The sequence below is a fragment of the Biomphalaria glabrata genome, chromosome 14 (assembly GCF_947242115.1).
Source record: "Biomphalaria glabrata chromosome 14, xgBioGlab47.1, whole genome shotgun sequence".
Lineage (NCBI taxonomy): Eukaryota > Metazoa > Mollusca > Gastropoda > Planorbidae > Biomphalaria > Biomphalaria glabrata.
Genome location: NC_074724.1, coordinates 25,414,730 through 25,436,585, shown reverse-complemented (window position 1 = coordinate 25,436,585; position 21,856 = coordinate 25,414,730). Strand labels below are relative to the sequence as shown.

Genomic DNA, 21,856 nt, shown 5'->3' with positions numbered 1-21,856 from the left:
GAAATGACCCGCGTCCGTTGTTGTCGCCTTCTGTCGACACTTCACAGGCATTTCTGACTACGACTAGACGTTTTATAAGCCAACATCCAGTCACAGATGCATTTAAATTTAGCCTATCCTACAAGTCAGTGAGGCCCAAACTTCGGCCTGCGGGTCTTATTCGGCCTTAGAAACTTCCGACCGATTTTTATTCAGCAGAGGTTTGGCTCCATTTGGATTTTAAATTATTTTTTTTGTGTGATGCGCCAATGTGTATATAAATTTATATGGCCCTCGTGTGGAAAAAAAAGTGTGGATACCGCAGCTTTAACTTTTCAATGGGTTTCGTTATTGTTTTCCAAGGTCAAGGTAGCCCCAAGAGAGGAGAATAAAAGTTGAATTGATATATAGCGCGAATTCTTTGGCAAGCTCTTTCGATTTGAAAATGTCAATATTTAAACATTATAGACCAACAATAGCCCCCCCCCTCCACACACACACACGCCCGCTTTGCTGAAAACGAGTCATTCGGGTTGGTTTGTATCTATTGTCTATATCCATAATGTGAATTCTATTTATAGATTACAAATTACGACAATAGAACAAAATGGAATTGGGAAAAAAAAAGGTATATGTCTATAAATATATATCAATGGCAATGTTCATGAATGAACTTCTGAAGCAGACGGCTTCTTCTTACCTGCCCTTCTTTTATCAAATGGGCTTCTCGTTCGGCTCCACCGTCTGGCCCCCGCCCCACTTGTAAACACGACGCTTACATACATATATCTCATTCATGGATTGTGTTCATTCATGTATCTTGTCTTCTGTTCACCTCGTTTTGAAGTTGCCTTCACCTACCTACCTTTAGCACATAGCAGAAGATAGTAGGTGGAAAGATTAGACCAGTGAACGAGACGGGGGGGGGGAGAACAGAAAAAAAAAAAAGGCGCGCTTTTGACTTGTAAAGAGTAATCGTACTTGCTAGTTGGAATAGCTTATATCACCTTTTGACCTGGATCTTGCAACAGAAACATGACGTTTGGGATGAAATCCGTAGTGTTTGTAATAAACTCATTGCATAATGTTTGTATCGAAATCAAGGCTTAATGTTCGCAATAAAAACTTGTTCTGGCGTTGTGTTTGCTGAAGTATAAAAGAAAAGTCTAAAACATCGCACTAGATTTCCGGGACGTTATCTGGGGAAGGTTCTTCGTGAATGAGGAGCCAGCGGTGGCATAGGAAGTCTCTTCATACTGATGGGTAATAGTCAGTGTTGACACGCTGAGAATCCTAGAAGTCGATCTGCTAAGAATCCTAGAAGTAGATCTGCTAAAAATGCATTTACATATTCTATTTCTGTTGATTAGCTTTTTTTTTTTTCACAGTGAGGTCAATCAGTTTGTTTTTTCCTTTTTTACAAAAGATGTACATAAATCATCAAATCTCTAGGAAAATAGTTAGAGCCGTTTTCGAAATACATGAACTACCTTTTATTTTGTTTCTCTTTGGATAATTATAAAGTTCTTCACCACGGTTCGAAGTGATGCTATCCAAAACTACCTTGTTCTTGGTCTGCAAAGTGACTACCACGGCCCTTGGGGAGAGAAATAAAGGGGAGGGGGGTGTTTAAGGTATTTTAAAAAAAAGGCAAAGGAAGGGGACATCACTCTCTGGAATGTTTCGTGTTTGAACTTGTTTAGTGAAGATGTGCGTGTGCACGGGGCGGGGGGCGGAAGGGAAGATGAAGGGGGTGTCGTTCGTGGGCGTAGTTTCAATGTGGGAGTGAGGAAACTCAAGAGACAGAAAGACGCTGTCATTGTTGTTATCCCCCTACCCCCGTTCGTTCTCCCCTTTGGTCAAAATTGTACAGGGACAGTCGACGGTTTTAACCTGTTGATAACCGGAAGACTGCCTGGTCACTCAGTGACGGTAGCGCCGAGTTCGAATCCCGTCGTCCCGCGGGAGGTTGAGGGTTGTACGAAATAAGTTTTCTTTCTAAAGGAACATATGAAGCTTAGAAATATTAAGTCAACCAACTTAATAAATAAAGGACATCTGCAAATCCATCCCCGACCTAGTTTATTTCTTGAACAAGTTTAATAAGATTTAATTCTCTTCTATCGTTAAATAGCTATCAAGAATTGTGAACTATTTACATCATTTCCCCTGCACCCTAAACTAGGTCGATGAAATGCCCATCAGTATGTGTGTGTGTGTAGCAGCCAAAGACGGGAAGAAAGGACAGGTGCTTTGTTTGTGGACAGGCTGCACAAAGAGGATATGTTGGTCAACCCCCACAGACTTGACTCAAGAGTCCTTCCCTGCCCCCCCCCCTTTTCCCGATTCTCCTACTATACACACGCGCGAATATCCTCCCACGCGTCGACACACGGGACAGCTTAACTTTTTTTGTTTAAAGTTGGCGCCAGTGTCCATTGATGAACATGTGTCCAGGAGAACCTTTTTTTTTCTCGATCAAAGTTTTTCTATTTCTTGTGTTCATCCCTTAAATAAAAGCAACTGCATTCTGTTCATGTCTCAAACAAATCTAACCATGAACTAGCTTAAAGACAGTGCCATTCGGAGGCATCGTCAGGGCCAGATCAAGACTTCATAAGTACCTAAGCTGTTAGAGATACAGAGACCTTGTTAGAGATACAGAGACCTTGTTAGAGATACAGAGACCTTGTTAGAGATACAGAGACCTTGTTAGAGATACAGAGACCTTGTTAGAGATACAGAGACCTTGTTAGAGATACAGAGACCTTGTTAGAGATACAGAGACCTTGTTAGAGATACAGAGACCTTTAAAAGTCTAGATATTATATTGTCAGTGCCTAATGGGATTTTCGGATGCCTAGAGATGGTCAAACTGATATACAATTAAGAGAAAATAATTATTATTCATAATAGGCTCACATTGACAACTTGTTGGGGTCTCAAAGATAGTTGGGGGGGGGGGAGAGGCTCTAAGCTTTAGCTTGTGGTTAACGTAATCCTGCAATGAGCATAGTCCAAAGTGCAATTGTTTTAAATGAACTAGGTCTAAACAAACACAAAATTAAATAAACAAAGCTTATATAAGGGAAACAACCTTACAATTACTGACTCATATTTCACTACTGCACGATTTCTACATATTTTCTATTAACACAACATTAATAAATTAAATAAATTATTTAAGTAATTGGTTAATTTTTTGCTTGATTCGTGTGTTTTCATCGACAATGAATAATTGTGCAAAGTTTCAAATTGATTCCGGAATCGGTAGTGGGAGAAATAATGTGTCCAAGATTTGTACCTGGCTGTGGCATGCACGGTATACTGCCTTCACGATGGTCCCTAGTTCAAACCAGCCCGCCGTCCTCTCCTGACGTCATTTCAGGAGGTTTGGACATGAATGAAAGGTACACAAAACAATATGACAAAGGGAAAGCTATCACGTGATTTCATTTGCCTTCCATAACGAGGCTGATGAGATAATTAAAATACGTATTTGTCCTGATGATCTATAATATGGCGCCTGTCTAAAACGTCTACCCCAGTGTTTCTCAAACATTATAATCCTTTACTGAACACTTTGCACATTCTGAGGACCGGTACTGATATTTAGCTGAACACTTTGCACATTCTGAGGACCGGTACTGATATTTAGCTGAACACTTTGCACATTCTGAGGACCGGTACTGATATTTAGCTGAACACTTTGCACATTCTGAGGACCGGTACTGATATGTAGCTGAACACTTTGATTACTTTTTAAGAGAGACTAATTCACGTGGTGGCCTACTAGTTGTTTATTCCAGTAGTTCGTGGAACACTTATTCAGGCCTCGAGGAACCCAGTTTGGGAAACACTGGTCTCATGTGACAGAATCTCCTCAACAGGCCAACTTATCGGAAAAGTCAGATTTGCCACAGTTCCTGCTTGATCAGTCTTGGCGCTGCCACATGTGGCATTTTTCTCTCCTGAGCTTTTCTTTGCCATTAATCTGTCTGTTTCGGTTCAAACTTTCACTAACAATAAACTGGGGTCTTCTCAATACAAATTTTGGCTATCAACCTACGGACTGCGAACCCATTTAAGAGGGACAAGGGCATATCTTATAGTATCGTTATTATTCCATGAATTCGCGGCTCGTAAATAAAAAAAAAGGTTCCCCTTTCAGACCTTGTGGTCTATAGGGCAGATGATGTAAAGGTCATCTGATTTTGTGGCCTACGGTTAACGAGGGTGTCATGTGGCCAGCACAATGACCAACTTTTCCCCAACTAGTGTCAGGTACCCATTAGAGCTGGGTGGACTCTGAGGCGCCCGAAGATCCCAAAATTAAAAATCCCAGTCTTCACCAGGATTCGAACCCGGGACCCCCGGTTCAGAAGCCAAGCGCTTTACCGCTCAACCACTCGCGGCTCGTATGTACTCTTAATTCTAAAAAAAAATTGAGTATCTAACAAAACTAATTTAAATTAAAAGTATCTTAGACGTAAGCACACATTTCTTTCATCTGAATTAACAAGTTGTTTTGACATTGCTCCGGCATTTATGCCAACGTCACTATTTAAATGACAAAACCGCCATGACCTTGATGTGACCTTGACATGTTCACTTTCCATGCATTAAGTGATAAATCAAATTATGTAGCCTCGTTTATTTTCCATCACATGTTGAGGACACATAAAAAAAACGAGTTGCCGTAATTTCGGATGACTGTCATGGGTAATCAGTCTGCATGTGAATGAGTTGTCAGGTGAGTGACCACCAAGACACACGTCCGAATGTCTTGCCTTTCTTTGTGTCGATGGGATAGTTGCAAGATTTTTGTCAGCACCGCTCTTATTGTGATAATAAAAAGTTCATTTTGGGAAACGTGAAAAAACAATGTTCATCTCCCGACAACTCTTCAGCTTAATGTGATAATGGGTGTGGGAGAAATAACGTGTTCAAACTTTTACCAGACAGACCTAGTGAGTTGATATAAGCTTTGTAAAAACTACCCTCTATTTTAGCCCCGACAGTGTTATTCTAAGCTCGCATCTAGTTCATCTTGACTTGTCTACAGGGTTTGAAGAGATTGGCATAGCATCATCTGAAATCCCTACCGAAGAATAAGTTCCAATATCTTGAAAAATTTTGTAAATGTCAAAATGCCAAATTTCGGGCTCTCCGTTTTATTGGGCAGACTTTCACTCTCTGGTGTTAAGTCAACATTTCGAGTTGAACATGTAAATTATCATGTATCGTTGAAAATTCCCCAGCTAGTAAAGGCGAAAGTTATGCTAGACCCCTCCCCCCATCGAACGCCAAGCCTCGTACCAGTCTGCCACCAAGTCCCCACTTAGGGTTCCTCTTTTTATTCAATGGAAGATGTCACTTTGAAAGTCATCTCCATGAACGTCCCTGCAAAGTCACATTTTCTCTGTCACTTTCAAAACTCCCATTTTTTGTTTGTAGTTGTGTGTGTGTGTGTCTGCATCCTATAATTGTTCTGCTTAGTTTTTATATTTATTACATTCAGAAGCATTCTGGGTTTGCGTAACTTCACAGGACCGTCAACCTGATTTATGTGACAGAACATTTGTCACACGCACTGTCACGTTTCTTGAGTCGAAAGTGAAACAAAAAAAAAACTGTTTGATTTATTTCTGAAGAAATTTGTACTTTAATGTGGCATTTGTACTTCAAAACATTTTTTCCACATTTGGGTTTTAATTTTCAAAATTTTCTGGTTTTGAAATAAACTAAGTTAAATTATATCAGTCCCACTTAAGCTTATTTCATGTGTACATGGATTGAAGCTGCCATACCTTAATGGGTGCAGCCTTACAAGATTCTTAGTATTGGGGAGGGGGGGTGCATATAAGACCATATGTTTATGCTTTGTGGGCTGTTAAATGTTTGTGCTGCAAAATCACTCTCTGTCGCTATGTCAACATCTTGAAGTGCTAAGTCAACATCTTGTGGTGATAAGTCTACATCTTGTGGTGATAAGTCAGCATCTTGTGGTGATAAGTCTACATCTTGTGGTGATAAGTCTACATCTTGTGGTGATAATTCAGCATCTTGTGGTGCTACGCCAACATCTTGTGGTGCTACGCCAACATCTTGTGGTGCTAAGTCAATTCGTGTGTGCTAGGTTAAAATCTCTTGCGACTCTAGGTGAACAGATTGTGTGTTAAGTCAATATCTTGTGTATCGTTAATTAACCCTAAACATCGCCTCGAAGTAATATCCTTAAAAATAAAGTAAGCATTGCACATTCGTCTGTGGAATTCAATGAATTATATGAATAATTCACCAGGATTCATTTTGGGAGCTTTGTACTTTCAAACTTTAAGCACTTATCTCAATTGTACGTTTGGTACTGCAAGGCTCAGAGCATTATTTATAGTCCATATCAATTTGGGCATTGTACGTCCAGATTTAGATTGCTTATCTTAATTACTCTGTTGCAGTCCCAAGTACATTCAACTTCCTGTTTCATTTTAATATATATCAAAATATTTGACATTTTCTCCTCGATGTTGTGCTGCATATTTAAAAAATTTTCCCCACCGAAATGTGTTTTTGAAAACATGCATTTTTGAGCTAATTAAACTTGTATCGAAGTAATTTGGCATTTCAGTATTAATTCCTTTTAGCGGCTAATTAAAGGGGAAAGGCCGCTATTAGTTTTATGTTGTCTGCCCGTAGGTACGTACGTTGGCAGTTGCAATTCTTAAAAACTAGAAATATTTAAAATCCGATGTTTCGCAGCTTGCAACGTTTAATTTACTAGCTATTTCCTGAAATAGAACCTGGTTCAGATGTCCAAATGGTTCGAGGCAAGCACGCCCCTTTTATGAACCATGTGACCCGAGAAAGGCTTTTATCTCGTGGCCAGGATGAGAAATAGGCTCTTCACCGATCTCTCATTCAGGAGGCTCCCGTCGACTAAGTGATCATTTATTCACACCCATCTTTGCATGTTGCACGCTCTTCCAAACCTCTGCATGATTTCTTCCTTTCATGTGTGGCTGGAAGCTCAAGCCCCACGTGGGGGCCATCCTTATGCCTATGCTGTCCCATCGTACCCGTGAGGGGACCATCACCACACGTATGGGCCCCTTTGGGAAACAGGCTGATGGGGGTTTCGGACTGGTTTAACGAGCCTTTTTTCCATCCCACTGAGAGCTATGTGTGCTACCGTACTTCGCCTATCCACTTTCCAGGGCGGACGTTTCCACCGGAGGGCCAACGCTGAGGCGACAGGAGCATTCCTCCGGTGTAATAGAACCAGATTGTTCTAAAAATTAAATATGCAAGCAAATTTTTTTTCATAAACACACTCAGCCATTTAAAACTATTTACTATTAATAAGGGGATATAATTTTATTATTTCCCATAAAAGTTTTTTTTAAAAAGGCCAATTAATATTTTACGTAATGCTGTTTCTTGCTATTCGAGTTTGATCTCGTAATAATCTCCCAAATACGTCGTTTTCATGTCCACGTTTGATCACATTATAATGGATTTATTTTAAATTGTAACTATATACATTTTAATTTTTTACTATAAAAAAAAAAGCCACATAAAGAGGCCAGTAGCCCAAAACATAAGAGGTAGAGCCCAAAAAAGCTGCAAAGAAAAGAGGCAAAAGCCCAAGGATTCTTAAGATGTAAATAGCTCGACAACTGAAGTCAAAAGCTAAAAGTTGAGGGATTCTACAAAAAAAAAACAACAACAACTATTAAAGGATCATTTAATAACATCCGTTAGTCCAGGCTGACACTGAACCATATTCTTATAATTATAATAACATTTAACGACATTAATACATCTTCGCTGCCTACAGTAGCATGCCGTCTACAAGCCTAACAATATATGCATATATGGTTCTTTCATCTTGTTTCATCGATGACCACTTTTGTGGTCCAGGGGGCTGAGGGCTTTGCTCTGGGGTTTTGTGCCTCCTCGTGTGGCTGGTGAGACCCATGTGAGTCTAACAATACTATCATATCGGCAACACTTACGATCCTGCACACGTCTATTTTGTATGGAGTGAAGCAGAAGTGTGTTTGTCGAGAGTTTGTATGTCATAGCTTCTGGTATTCTTGCTTAAAATACGTGCCCTTTTTACCCGCCTGGGTAGACACTTCGGGGTTCGCTACTGAGTTCGTGTTTTCACACAAACTCTCCTGGTAATCTTGGTATTTTTATTTCGGGGTGTTTCTATAATCAACAGAATGTACTGTTTCTTGTATTTTCATTTGTTATTAAACATCTGTGAGTGTACACTCATAATTAATTCTAGTTCTACAATTGCCGATAACCAATGACAACAAATGGGTCATGCCACTGCTCAGTAACAATATCACTGGCCAGAAGCTACACCCCTGTCCAGTTTAGACACCACTGGCTAATAGCCCGCAACTGCCTCATACTCACGCCTCTGGACGTGGTCACTCATTCCACTTCCATGTAGTTACACCATTGGACCAGGGTGGCCTAAAAAGTAGGTTTACAGTCCCGCACTGTGTGTCATAGTGTCTTGAAGAGATCTGAAGAAAGTTTGCAACTTTGGAGGACATTTTGAGCATCTCAGAGTTTCAATTGTTTAGGTTTACAGGTATAACGTATTTCCCGCTGTTCCGGTGTCGAATTTTCAGTCTACGTCATAACTGTAAATCTACTTTTGGGCCAGCCTGTTTCCCGCTTTTCCGGTGTCGAATTTTCAGTCTACGTCATAAACTGTAAATCTACTTTTGGGCCAGCCTGTTTCCCGCTGTTCCGGTGTCGAATTTTCAGTCTAAGTCATAGCTGTAATTCTACTTTTGGGCCAGCCTGTTTCCCGCTGTTCCGGTGTTGAATTTTCAGTCTAAGTCATAACTGTAAATCTACTTTTAGGCCAGCCTGTATATTACTACTGATCCCCCTTTTTTTTTGCGAAAATATACATAATAAATATTTTTAAAAATGAGGCGGGGAGTGACGGTGGTAGATTAGAATGATCTTATTTTGGGGCAAAACGTAATATTTGGAATTCATTTCCTGGACTGCACTATCTATCAAGGTCGAAAACAGTCTTAGCTTACACTCAACAGGTCGGGCGAGATCAGTGAACCGGGCCGACACGAGCGAGATATTAGGCAGGAAGGTTAAAACCTAACCTGTATCAATAACCTTATATATTTCCTTGTTGCCTAGCTGAAAAATAGTAGTGGTTCCATTACTCAGAAAAAGTGAGCTTACAGTTCAGACTAATTACTTAGCTGTCGCCCCTTCTCCCTTGACAGCTGTGTCTGGCGTTATCAAAATGTGGTCAATCTAAAAGTCATTTAAAAGAGTTTCAGTCCAAATGCTCGAAAAGACACGTTGTAATTGTCTGACAATTTTAGTGAAGGAGAAATGGTTGAGAAGTAGTGAAAGCGAAAACAGATTTAAAAAAAAAAAAAAGTTGTCAACTACTGTAGAGACGTGATCAGTTGGCTCTGAATACGAATTCGAACCTATTAATGACAGAGTCAGTTGGACCTAAACTATATGTCTCTCTGACTTAGGATAGATCATTATTGGTTGATATCTAGCTTTATGACATACGCTGGCTCGATCTCGTGTTTAGCAAAACTGTGAAGGCAGCAGGTGATAAAACTTGATAGTACTGCTCTGCACCTCAACGCTATCGTTGTATTCAAGAAGTCAGAACAGTGTGTTGGCGAACAAAGTTTTAGTATAATATATTATGATGAAACCTTTTTACCTTTCCTACAACTGAGAAATAATAGATATATTAATTTTAACATTATTTCTCTTTGTTATAATGGTGAGATGATTCTTATCACTGTTTAACGCTCCTTATAAATTTTAAACTTAACGAGTATCCATAGAAGTGCCTTGCAAGAACATTTACAGGCTGTGATTAACGAGTACTTGTGAATATGCATGCGTAATCAATCCCCGAGCTTTGACAAATCCGACGCGAGAAGTTTCAATGCGAAGTGGGTGCGTGGAGGGATCTCACGCGTTATATGGTTTGAGATTCCTCTGCCATGACGATCCTTGACTCAACGTGACACATTTCAATATCTTCGGAATATGTCGGGGATTGCGGTGGAAGTCCTTATCGTATCGACACTTTTCCCATTAAAAAATGGGTTACGGTTCAAGACTTGGTCTTTGAGACAATAATAGTGTGTGTGTGCGCGTGCGGGGAGGGGACCTAAATACGGAGACCTCATTCCAACATTCCGAGCCCCTTAGAAAATCTCAGCACAGCCCTCGCGCAAACACCCTTGATACGTTATTATTGAAGATACAAAGCAACCCGAGTGTTCCTTTATTACCTTTTTGTAAACATGGGCGTGCATTGGGAGGACAGTGAAAGTACGCGATGGGGTGCATACCTTGATATAACGTTGTGGTGGGGGGGGGGTCAGTCACACAATTTTAGCCAAATATACAGCGACAGAAAGCTGTGCCATCAATTGACCAGTCTCTCAACCAAGACACCCAGATCTAGGTTGTAAAGCACCGTAAACAATATCGTGCAACTTCCAAACGCGCCCGACCTCGTTCATTTAATTACATGCTATTTAAAGTAGCAAAACCAAATTTATATCTATAAACAAGAAAACGTTACAAAAAAAAAAAAAACTCACTTAAACAGAGTCCTACTCCGCTAGTTGCTTTTGAATCAATCATGTAAATAATTTTTAATGACTCAAAATTTAACCATCAGTACCCTGCGTTCTTATTTTAAGTCTTATCTCTTTCTCTCCTAACTGACGATACCAGCGTTGATTCCACCAGAATGTGGTAAATAATTACGGAAAGAAAGAGTTAAGACTTTAAACTGCTATCGTTGTTATGTGACTTAAAACACGTCTGCTAGTTTGCACGTTCACTAGAGTCTCGTTCGCGCTTTGATATACAAGCGAGGTTAAACAAAAATTGCTAGAGTCTGAATTCGTGAGTTCCACAATGAAAGGCCGACGTGTTTTGCCACTGAGGTATTCAATTACTTATAAATATAGAAGGTTTTATTAGTCTATTGCTGATTCTTTACATCATTGTAATTGTTGTTTTGGGTCGCCTGTCACCGATGTAGTACATTTTCCATATAAAACAAATGTAATTAATTTTGATTAATGGATTTTTGTTTCTGTTGATTTGTGTCTTGTCATTTATTGTGCAAAGTTTCAACTTGATCCAAAAACGGGAAGTGAAGGAAATAACGTGTTAAAAGATTGTGACCAGACCGACGGGCTGACTAGATAGTATAAACTCGATAATATTTGACACCTGTAAACAGAAAGTACAGGCCGAGCTTCAAATGTACTGTTACAAACCATAGGTGTACGGACTGTAAGTGATCTGAAACCTCTCTGCATCTGATCGAACCCATTGTTAATTATTGTATAATGTAGATCCTGTCGTTACTCATTTATCTCAACTCATTTTCCCCAATGTTTAATTCATCCTAATTAATATTTTCTCCTATGCTAATTATTTGTCTTTGTGTTGTATTAATCCCATTCAATGTTTTCTCCATTTCTAGATTTGAACTTTCCTATCAACTCTGTTCTCCTATGTTTTTATCCTACGTTGGAGCTTTCCTATGTCCCATTGGATCCTTATCAGATCTTTTCTCATTTGTCTGTTCTATGTTTTGTTTTATCTCAACTCTTGTCATTCATGTTTTGTCGCTTGTATTCTATGTTTTATCTCAACTCTTGTCATTCATGTTTTGTCGCTTGTATTCTATGTTTTATCTCAACTCTTGTCATTCATGTTTTGTCGCTTGAATTCTATGTTTTATCTCAACTCTTGTCATTCATGTTTTGTCGCTTGTATTCTATGTTTTATCTCAACTCTTGTCATTCATGTTTTGTCGCTTGAATTCTATGTTTTATCTCAACTCTTGTCATTCATGTTTTGTCGTTTGTATTCTATGTTTTATCTCAACTCTTGTCATTCATGTTTTGTCGCTTGTATTCTATGTTTTATCAAATATATCGACACTTATCCAATAACAGTTTTAGTTTTTGTCTTGCAGTTGTTGTTGTTTTAAGACCATATCAACTTTGTTTTGTTTTTTTCAAAAAGTGCTTTAAAGGTGGAAGGGGAGGGGGGGGGCGATGTTTTTGTGGACCCACTACGCCCCAACCCTAACTCATGGTAATCTACTATACTAACCTAATCCACTACCTTCTTTTTAAGCCTGCCCCCTCTTCTCCCAGCCTACGTATTGTTGCACAATCAATGTTCCAGAACTTTCAATCATAAGCAAACATAGGCACGCACACTTCAATTGACGACGCCACCACCTTCACCCTCCCTCCCTTTAATGAAATAAAGAGCCCTATAGAAAAAAAAAGAAGGCAATGTATAACGGTGCGTACCTTATGTCTACCTCCCCCACCCCCCTGTTCTCTCTCTATATTCCTGCCCTTGTCTGTCTATTTGTTGCAATTCTGTTCACCCGGAGTTTTAGCGAGAGTTAAGGCCCTCGCATGTGTCTTTTTGTTATATCCCTCGTCAAGTTTCGGTTATCGGTAACTAGCACGAGTGTCGTTCCCATGACACCTTTGATTAGAAATTAGTCCATACCGAAGTCATGTTGGGGCACTGATATAGTCGTGTCAGCTGTAGCGTGGCGAGAGGAGGGCGGTGAGGGGCGATCCGCTTTAGGTGACAATATTTTCTGGGGGGGGAGGGTGGATTTCGCGTATATGTACTAAGTATTGATTGTACTCCTGTTGTGATTATATATTAAGGTGCGGGGATAGTTGGATAAGCAGAAATAGCAACATGCAGTTCATTTGAACCTAATCTAAATCTAGACAGTCACAACGACGTCGGTAATATATTTCATTCTCCAATCCAGACTTGTAACACACAGGCGAGTCCGCACAGCTGCTCAGCTTGTCAGAACTGGGTAACGCTTTAATAAACGTTTAGAACATTTATATACAGGGGAAAATGGACGTGGAGTCTTCTGCTCTAAGCGTCTCTATTGTCACCCCTACTAGCGTCTCTAAACATGACGTATTTCCTGTCTAGTTCTATCTACTATTTTGGTCTGGAGATGAATACTCAAAAAAAAACTATCAAAATATATATCATGACAATATGTAGATATAGATGGATACAATGTCGCGAATTTTGACTTCAAATAATCTTCTCTTTATACTTTAAATTGTCTTTCAAAATTAAGACATTATGAAAAACAAATGTAGGAGGTGGAGATTAGAGAAAAATAAAATGGGCAAAAAGTTGTGGTTTGTAAGAGGAAATAACTGAGCAATCTTTGTAATCGCATATAGGCACCAACAAACGACTCGCATACAAGCACAGACACACACACATACTCTGAAATAAACTTCCTTGACATATGCAAAGTATGACCCCGTTTAACCTCTGCAGGCGATCGATGTGACCTAGGGATTATAATAGTTATATGTTATAGTCATTATAGATTATTGCTGTTAATAGTGGTTCAAATCCAAGAATTGTTTGTTTTTAGTTTTGAATACTAGAACCCAAACGAAAACGTGAAGTGGCCGAGGGCCACATTCTTCTTTGTAATTGCCCTGAGAGATTGGACCCTTGGAACTCTAGGCCCAAGCCAGTTCCATTCCATCTTCCTGTTTAAACTACTGTTATTTCTGAGAGGGATGTATGAGACTTGTCTTCGAGCCCTAAGATCTGTGAGGAATGCTACGTAGCCCCAGCTGCAGCCTACATATTTTGCCACAATCAGCGCAGACATAACCATTGTCGCCGGTAATCAACACACACGCACACAAATTATCTAAATTAAGAAAAAAAAAACTTTTTTATAGGCTGGAAACTAAAATATAAATCGTCAATGCCACCGGCACGCCCACATTCAGCATTTACTGATGTAACGCCTTTGCTTCATTTTTGTTATGATTAATCTGAAAGCTGTTTAGATTTGATAGCGTGCGACTGATCTCCTCCCTCCCACTTTTCTGCCTCTCTCTTTCTCTGTAGAGTTTTTTTTTTACTTGTGGTATCCATGCTGAGGTGGGTAGGAAAGAAGGTGTAGATAATTATATTCTGACACCATTTTTATTGTACCACACCTGTGGAATAATCGTTGACTCCCCGATATCGACACGGTATGTTTTTTCGCAGAGTTCGATTGGTTAATCCTTGTTTGGGATTTGCATACACGACTTCACGGCGCGTCTTGCATTGGCTAATGGACTGACGACAGCAAGAGAGATAATTTGCATTTTCCTTGGCTTGAAAGTGGAAGTCTCTTTTTTTTTTATGATCTTTACACGTACTGCGAAAATACATAGAATTAAATTATTGATCTGCTTATAAATGATGAAAAGTGAGATAGCAACAAACAAAACAAAAAAAAAAAAAATTTTTTTGAACGATTCATTTCGTGAAGTTTTTTAAACGCTTTTAATAATCACAAGTTCAATGCCTGAGACTGATTTTTATGCTTATTGTTTCCAAGCACAATTCTGTAAATTATTTACTCTTCTTTGAGTGCAGCTGCCTACTCCACCACCACTCACTTTTACATATATTTTCTCTCAGCTGTATCTGAAATGTTATATCATTTTGTTTTAATGCTATTTTAAGCTACAATGAAAAACTTACAGAGCAATCGGCCCCTTTGGTTTTAAATACCTTATGGCATAACCAACCAACCGAGTTCGCTTCGCCTCATAAAACAACTACAAATACCTCGCATTAGCCAAACATACGTAAGCTCATTTACTCAGTGTAATAAAATACACACTAGTAATCATCATCAAACTTAGAGCGAGGGTGCTCAATCGAGAAGTTTTTACAAACACACACGCACTCAGAGTTTAGGTTAGAAATGTGGAAAAGTTTAGCTGTGGATTGCCCTAAACAAAAAACATTATTTAAGAGCTTTTTTTTTAAATAAATAAATAAAAAAATCCATATTCAAAGAAATGGCCCTAAGATCAAGGGGAACCACCCGTTGATTAAAAAAAAAACTGTAGAAGTTACCCTAGTATTTAAATATAGCCGCTGTGTAATTATACGGGGGGGGGGAGGTCGGGGATGGAGGAGTACGTGACGTCATTAACGGCAAGAAACCAATGATCTTGCCCCCCAGTTAGATGCATTTATTAGTTTACGGCTTGACAACAAAAATCAGGGGGGAGGGGAGGTGAGTTGGTTGTAAGGAGGGGGGGGGTAGCGTTGTTTGGGTCTAGGAAAAAAATTGAGGACCACGAAAAGGGGGTGGGGGTTGCTTTAGAAAATAAATGCATAAGAGTGTAGAGACCTGATCTGTGGTTATATTATGGAGGAGGGGGGGTTAAAAAGTTAAGACGGAGGTGGGGCGGAGAACGAAAAAAAAAAAAGGGGGTTGGAGGATTTAAAGACCATAGCGTATTATGGATCGTTGATTTTTAAATGTGTCACATATAGGAGTCACATATAGGAGATATTGACGTGGAGTAAACAGAAGAGATTGTTGTGCTTTGGACAGACTGGATTGGGAGCAGAGTACTTCTGGTACTTCACGTTATGTAACAAGTCACTAGACACGGCGTCAGTATTGCTCTTTTTTAAATTCTATTTATGTGTATATGTGCACAGTGCGTATAGGATGACATTTATTTATTGGATACACTGACCCTATGAACAGACAGCATGAGGAAGCGCCAGGATTTGAAGATAGAGGTAAAATAGAGTATTATGCTTGGTACATTATGGAGGTAAAATAGAGTATTATGCTTGGAACATTATGTCGCCGTTCTAATTTAGTGCGTGTGGAACTTTATTGCTGCTTTGAGTTTTAAATCCCCTTGCTTCTATATGTTTTGCCACAAACGTCAAATGTGGTTAGAAGCTTGTAATAAACGTCAAGACGATTTTGACCTGCAGCATCACTGTGTCTGGCATACACGTCAATATGTTTGTCAAATACGTCAAGATATTGTTTTTGCTACAATGTGCGTCAATATGTTGTTCATATGCGTCCATATATTTGTTAAATACATGAATATATTGTGTTTTTTTTTTGTTTTTTTTTATGTGCGTCAATATTCTTGTCATGTGCGTCAATATTCTTGTCATGTGCGTCAATATTCTTGTCATGTGCGTCAATATGTTTCCCAAAAGTGTCAGTATGTTTGTCAATGCGTCAAGATATTATTTTTTGTTTTAATGTGCGTCAATATGTTGGTCAAATACATCAATATATTGTTGTTGTTGTTGTTTTTTGTTTTAATGTAAGTCAATATATATTTAGAGCATACAATATTGTAATAGACTTTCCATATTGTTCTGGAATTGTTCTTATAGAGCTCGGCCGTATGGTTGCAGTGTTTAGAATATATTTGAAACTTTTCATTATCATTGCCCTACTGGAATATGATTTATGTTTGGTTGTAATATGCACTGTCGTTCTTGAATTTTTTTTTTTGTGACTCATTGTGTTGAATGTGTTTTAATATGGTGGCCGGCAGTGCTAAACAACTGAAGAAAATAACCCACTAATTTTCCTTGACACAGTCTGTAAAAGAGCTGACAGCTCAGCAGCAAAAAGCTGGCTAGAAGAAGAAGAAATATGGTGGTGGTATTGCATCACCTCGCAAAAGTAGCTAGAGACATTGTCTTCCCAGGTGAAAGACACGAATTTGAGTCCTGGAGACAGGAATTGCGTAACTGTATGTAAGACAACCTGTCACACTATGAATGTCTATGGACTGGATCTAAAGGCCTATCATTAGGATGATAGAAGCTCTTACATTCGCATAGTCAGGAATTTATTCCTAAGAAATAGTTGCAAGAACAAAGTAATCGCCCCTACAAAGAGGCCTTATCAACTTCATAAAGGGGAGATTGTCCATGAAATTTTTATTTTCTTTAAATGTTATTTCATTTTCTATTTACTTATTTTATTATTATTATTATTTTATTATTATTATTATTATTTTATTGCGATTACTTTCGTTCGTTTCTAATATGGTGTTATGCTGAGACTTGTGGACTAAACCAAGTGCTCTATCTACTAGTCATCCTTGTGTCTGTGCGAAATGCCCCTGTGTTTAATGTTTATGTTTCGATTAAAAATACCCACTTTGGGGGGGTCGGTGCATTTAGACCTAGATAATATCGCCCCAATGCATGTCTGCCACTTATCGCGTCTATAAATAGCAACAGCAGGTGGCGCGGAGATTCCCTTGTTTCGGTTGGCCTGTGTCTTGTCTCCTGTGGCACCGAGGTCAGGTCTCCTAGGGTTAACCCGGTGCCGTACAACTACTGATTCACCACCGGACTAGACTGTATGACCGACAGGAGAAGAGAGCGGTTCAAACCTTTTTGACCTCGCCTCTACCCTAGCAGTAGAAGCCATTCGAGTTTTATACAGAAGGTTGGGTCGTGGGAGTAATCAAATGTGAATTATCAGTGCTGGATTTACCTATAGGAAACACAAGCTGAAGCTAAGGGGCCCCACTTGTTTTGGGGCGCCCAAAAAAATTGTTCCAGTGATATTTTCAATAATTTTTTTTGAGAAAAAGCCAATTTGAAAATTACCATATGCTGATTACAAGAGGCCCCGTATCTCAAATAGCTTTGTTCCTTATCAAGTCTGATACCGGTCCTGTGCATTATCCTTTAACCCTTTCTATAAATGCAGATATTTATACATACAAACTTATAAACATACATATTTTTGGCCCGCGTCCTAACTGCGTTTTGTAAGGTAGCGAAAAAAAAAATCACGTAACATTAAATTTGAATGACGTGCACTAAAGGCTAACATAATTTAAAGGGAATTGAACCTAGGCCGCCTGGTTTTGCCTAAGCAGTTTACTCTGGCGTCCTACGTAACACTGTATAGATATAGATAATTAGAACAAGATCTTCACATAATGATGACATTGTTTCTCAGCCCGTGTTTCTCTATACTTTAAATATCTGTAAACATTTCATATCTTACTGTTTCCGTAGGCTTCATAATGTCTCGTTTCTTAGTACTAATTGAAGCTAACCAAGTCTTTGAATTTTCATATATTTTTGGTTTAGTGTTCATCTCAAATTTGAATAGCGTCATAAAAAAAACAATATTGCTAAGTATTCAACATCTAAACTTTGCCTTTAATCCCCCCACCCCACCCTTTTTTTTCTTTTACGGTTTAAATTTGATGCATCTCTTGCATTTCAAAATGTATCGAATTAACTCTGTGTGTGTGTGTTGTGTGTGTGTGTGGGGGGGAGAGTGCACGTGGGGGGGGGTGAGAAGAGATTAGATTTATTATGTTTTTTGACCAAGTGGTTTCGAGAGTATTTTATTGAGTGCGCCCTGCTACTGGCATTTCGTAGCGCAATTTTTTTTTTGGTAAATAAGCGGTGTTAGAGGGTATATTATTTAAATTCTCTTCACGGCCACGTCTTTTCTATATTGACTCTGCTCCAATGTAGAACTTTTTATAAGCAGGTAATTGTTCCCTCTTGAAACTGTTGTAAAAGGTATTAAGAAAGAACAAACCCTATCTATACACTGTAGTTGCAGGGCTTGGGAAAGGAGGGCGGTGTTTATAGGGGGAAGGGTAAAGACTTCGTTGATGCTAATTATTCACCTCGTGTTAAGATACAAAAACATCTATATGACTTTAACCCATAATTGCAAGCACCTTTAACGCATTAATGCTATCACATTTAACGCATTAATGATGGCACATTAAATGCATTAATGTTAGCGCATGAATCCTGTTAATGCTTTCATCTTTAACCCATAAGCGCTTGCAACTTAAAAGCAACCGGACTGGCTTTCTTCACTAATTCATTATTATAAAAAAACAATAACAACATCATAAGTGTTAGTCCAACATTAAAACATCAGATCCTGGCCCAACCGAATTGAGAATCCCTCTTGGTAAACTGCATACGAAATTCTTTATTTTGAAGTGACTAGTTTCAGTTTGGAAACCTTCCATTGATTGTTATTGCTGGCCTACTGTTGTGTGTGTGTGTGTGTGTGTGTGTGTGTGTGAGAGAGAGAGAGAGAGACAGAAAGAGAGAGAGACAACGTATCACACTACAGACACATTGTTCATTCATCTTTTGCCTTCTTGGAAACGGCTAAAACCCTGACCTTGACATTTCTGAAAAGAAAAAGTTGTCTAAATCTATCTATTCTTTGTGTAAATATTTACACATTAATTGGGCTCATTTCCAGGGAATGTTCCTAACATGGTGAACTTATATATGTACGGGCTTCTATTGGTTTTGTTTTCACACGTACAAACTATTCCAACGTGTTTTCTATTTGATCCTCAAGTCAACAGAAACTCAATATTGCGACAACATAATGTCTTGTATTTCGGTTTCTGTCTGGCCCCTTGTTTGTCGATGCTTTTATAACTTTTGTTGCATTTTGAAAAGTTTACTAGAGCACAGGCCATATATATATATAAAGAAAGAGAGAGAGAGAGAGAGAAAAGAAAAAAAAAAGAAAAAGAGTGATTGCGTATGAAAGTGGGTAAGATAACAAAAGAGATCAAAAGAGAGAGGCGACTAATTTAAAGAGATACAGAATAGAGTTGAGAGATTGAGACGGAGAAAAGGCTGTGAGATAGAGAAAGAGAGAGAAAGAGATGAAAGAATGAAGATATGTAAAGCAAAATGAGAGAGGGAGAGAGACGAAACAAAAGAAACAGCCTGAGAGAAAGACAACAGATATAGATAGAAAGACAGTATGAGACGCAAGGACCAGTGTTCAGCGCCCCTTTCTGCTGATTTACACTAGGATTCTACCATCGAAACAGAAAGTGTTCCGGGTTCCATATCTCTATTGTAAGTCGCTATCGATACGACAATGTAATATAACACTTGATGGACGTACCATTGGGTGACAGCAAGTCGTAATGTCATTTGGAACAAGAACTTGAAGAATACAGCAAACAAGCGAGATTCAAACACCATCTCTGACACCAAAATGTTATGATATACCCAGCCGAGCGTCGCGCAAAGCTTCTACATGTCTTGAATTGTTCCGAGCCGTTATGTTTTTAAATCGTCAACCCTAAACGTGAGATGCGAACTCCTGTTACCTTTAGAAAGGTGGATGTGTATGGGTGGGGGGGGGAGAAATCACTTGGATGTCATTGTGACGCAAGTTATTTTTATTGACTTGTCATATCACGTGAGACCGCATGTCTGCCACTCAATGCCAATACACTGACGATAACATTTATTAGAATGATTAGAAACAGAATTTATGACGAATGAAGCTCAATAAACTCCTAGAGAGGTGGTGGCTAACTTTGTTCTGTCTGAGGGTCAGATAACTTTTCCAAACCCTTGTCGCGGGCAGGACCAAATAAAAAATGAAAATTCGTCGCGAGTCTGTGCGAGACCAATCATCATAGAAGGCCTAAACACTGACCTGCAACGTCGCAACGTGTGGGCAGTTTAGACCAATAGCTCGTTGACACGTCACAGGTCTGTACGACGTAGCAATGAGCAGTCTTCACTGCCTACAGGTTGTGACGTTGCAGCTCAGTGTTCAGGTTTTATCTAACGAATGGTGTTGGTCTATGCAACAATTCCAACAAAACCTTTGCGACTGTGTCTCAAATTCACTTTCATGCCTTCAGTCTTCATGGAACATCATCGTGACCTTTTTTCGAGCAAAACCTATTAACAATAACTGGTTTCATGGCATTGGACATCTATCATTCTGTCGGTATACATTTACAAAGTAATCTGGTTTATTTTAAGTAACAATGTTCGATATCATGTGACTTGGGCTTGCGAAGATTTTAACTGCTCTGCAAAGCATTCCTACCCAATCAATGGCTCCACTCTCTCTTGTATCACACTCATTCCATTTATGTAACGCGTGGTCGTGTATAACACTTTTTATAGATAACAGAATGTCTTGTGTCTGAACGAATCTATAATTTTATTCTTGGAAGCATATTTTCAGGATCATAATTTCTTTTTTGGCGGTGTTAGTAAGTTAACATCAAATCATTTGGACTCGCCACATGATCAATGCTTTACCATTTCTTTGTTCAGCAACACCTCTATTTATTGTTGCTTATTACATCTGTGCATGCTCTTCTGACTGAGTCCCCCCCCCCCCCGCTTCCTTACCGTACCCTTTCAGAGATCTGGCAAGTACCTCTTTCCTCTTCCTCTACTATTATTATCTCTACCTCTCTCATCCCTGTTAAAAGCAAAGCCTCCTAAGAGCGAGAGATGATAGGATACTAGTTTAAAAGCCAAGTCTTAAGTAGCCCCCTTGGTGAGATTAGTGGCAGAGAAAAGTATAGATGCACATCTATATTTAAACGCAGTCTATCAGTCCTTAGTCTCTCTTGAACACTGTTGTTGTAGTCTTGTGTTGGGGTCATGGGGATTTGAGATGGGATGGGGGGGAGGGTATACTTATTGCACATTTTATAGTTCAAATTAATTCTAGCGATGAAAACAACTTTAAAACTTGTGTTCCGGGTCCTGGCTTCTTAGATTTTTATTTCTAATGCTATGTCTTTAAAACAAAAAGCATACTTAGTAAAGAGTGTAGTAAGAATGCGAGAATGTTTAGATAATAATGTTGAGAAATGATAATTATGTGTATCCCTCAATAGTTTAAGTTTAACATATTACCAATATGACAATGTAAGAATACTGCTAGTGAGCTCATGTTGTAAATGTCCACTTTCTGCCCTGTGGTGATGGGTCTTTGGTTTTGTGCAGTTTAAAGTAAAGAAAGTTTTGCTGCTGCAACAATCGCAGTGTCGGCATCACCCTGACAGCGCTCACGTTATACAATGATCCAGTTAGGAAATGAATGAAGTATAAATTTTGACTCTTTCACAACTTCAAGCCAACTCTCCAGGCCCTACGTTGTTTA

General features: G+C 39.1%; 1 protein-coding gene across 3 annotated transcripts in view; it reads left to right on the top strand.

The window, feature by feature from the left end:
• Window positions 1-21,856, top strand: part of LOC106058523 (protein C-ets-1-like) — a 157,571-nt gene that overhangs the window by 31,349 nt on the left and 104,366 nt on the right. The window contains exon 1 of one of the 3 annotated variants that reach the window (XM_056009981.1): window positions 15,335-15,666. The exons of the other annotated variants lie outside the window; for them this stretch is intronic. Within the exon in view, the coding sequence (XP_055865956.1) occupies window positions 15,637-15,666 (30 nt within the window). The 5' untranslated portion in view covers window positions 15,335-15,636. Of the gene's footprint in view, window positions 1-15,334; window positions 15,667-21,856 lie in introns of those variants that run through there. 3 annotated transcript variants of the gene reach the window in all.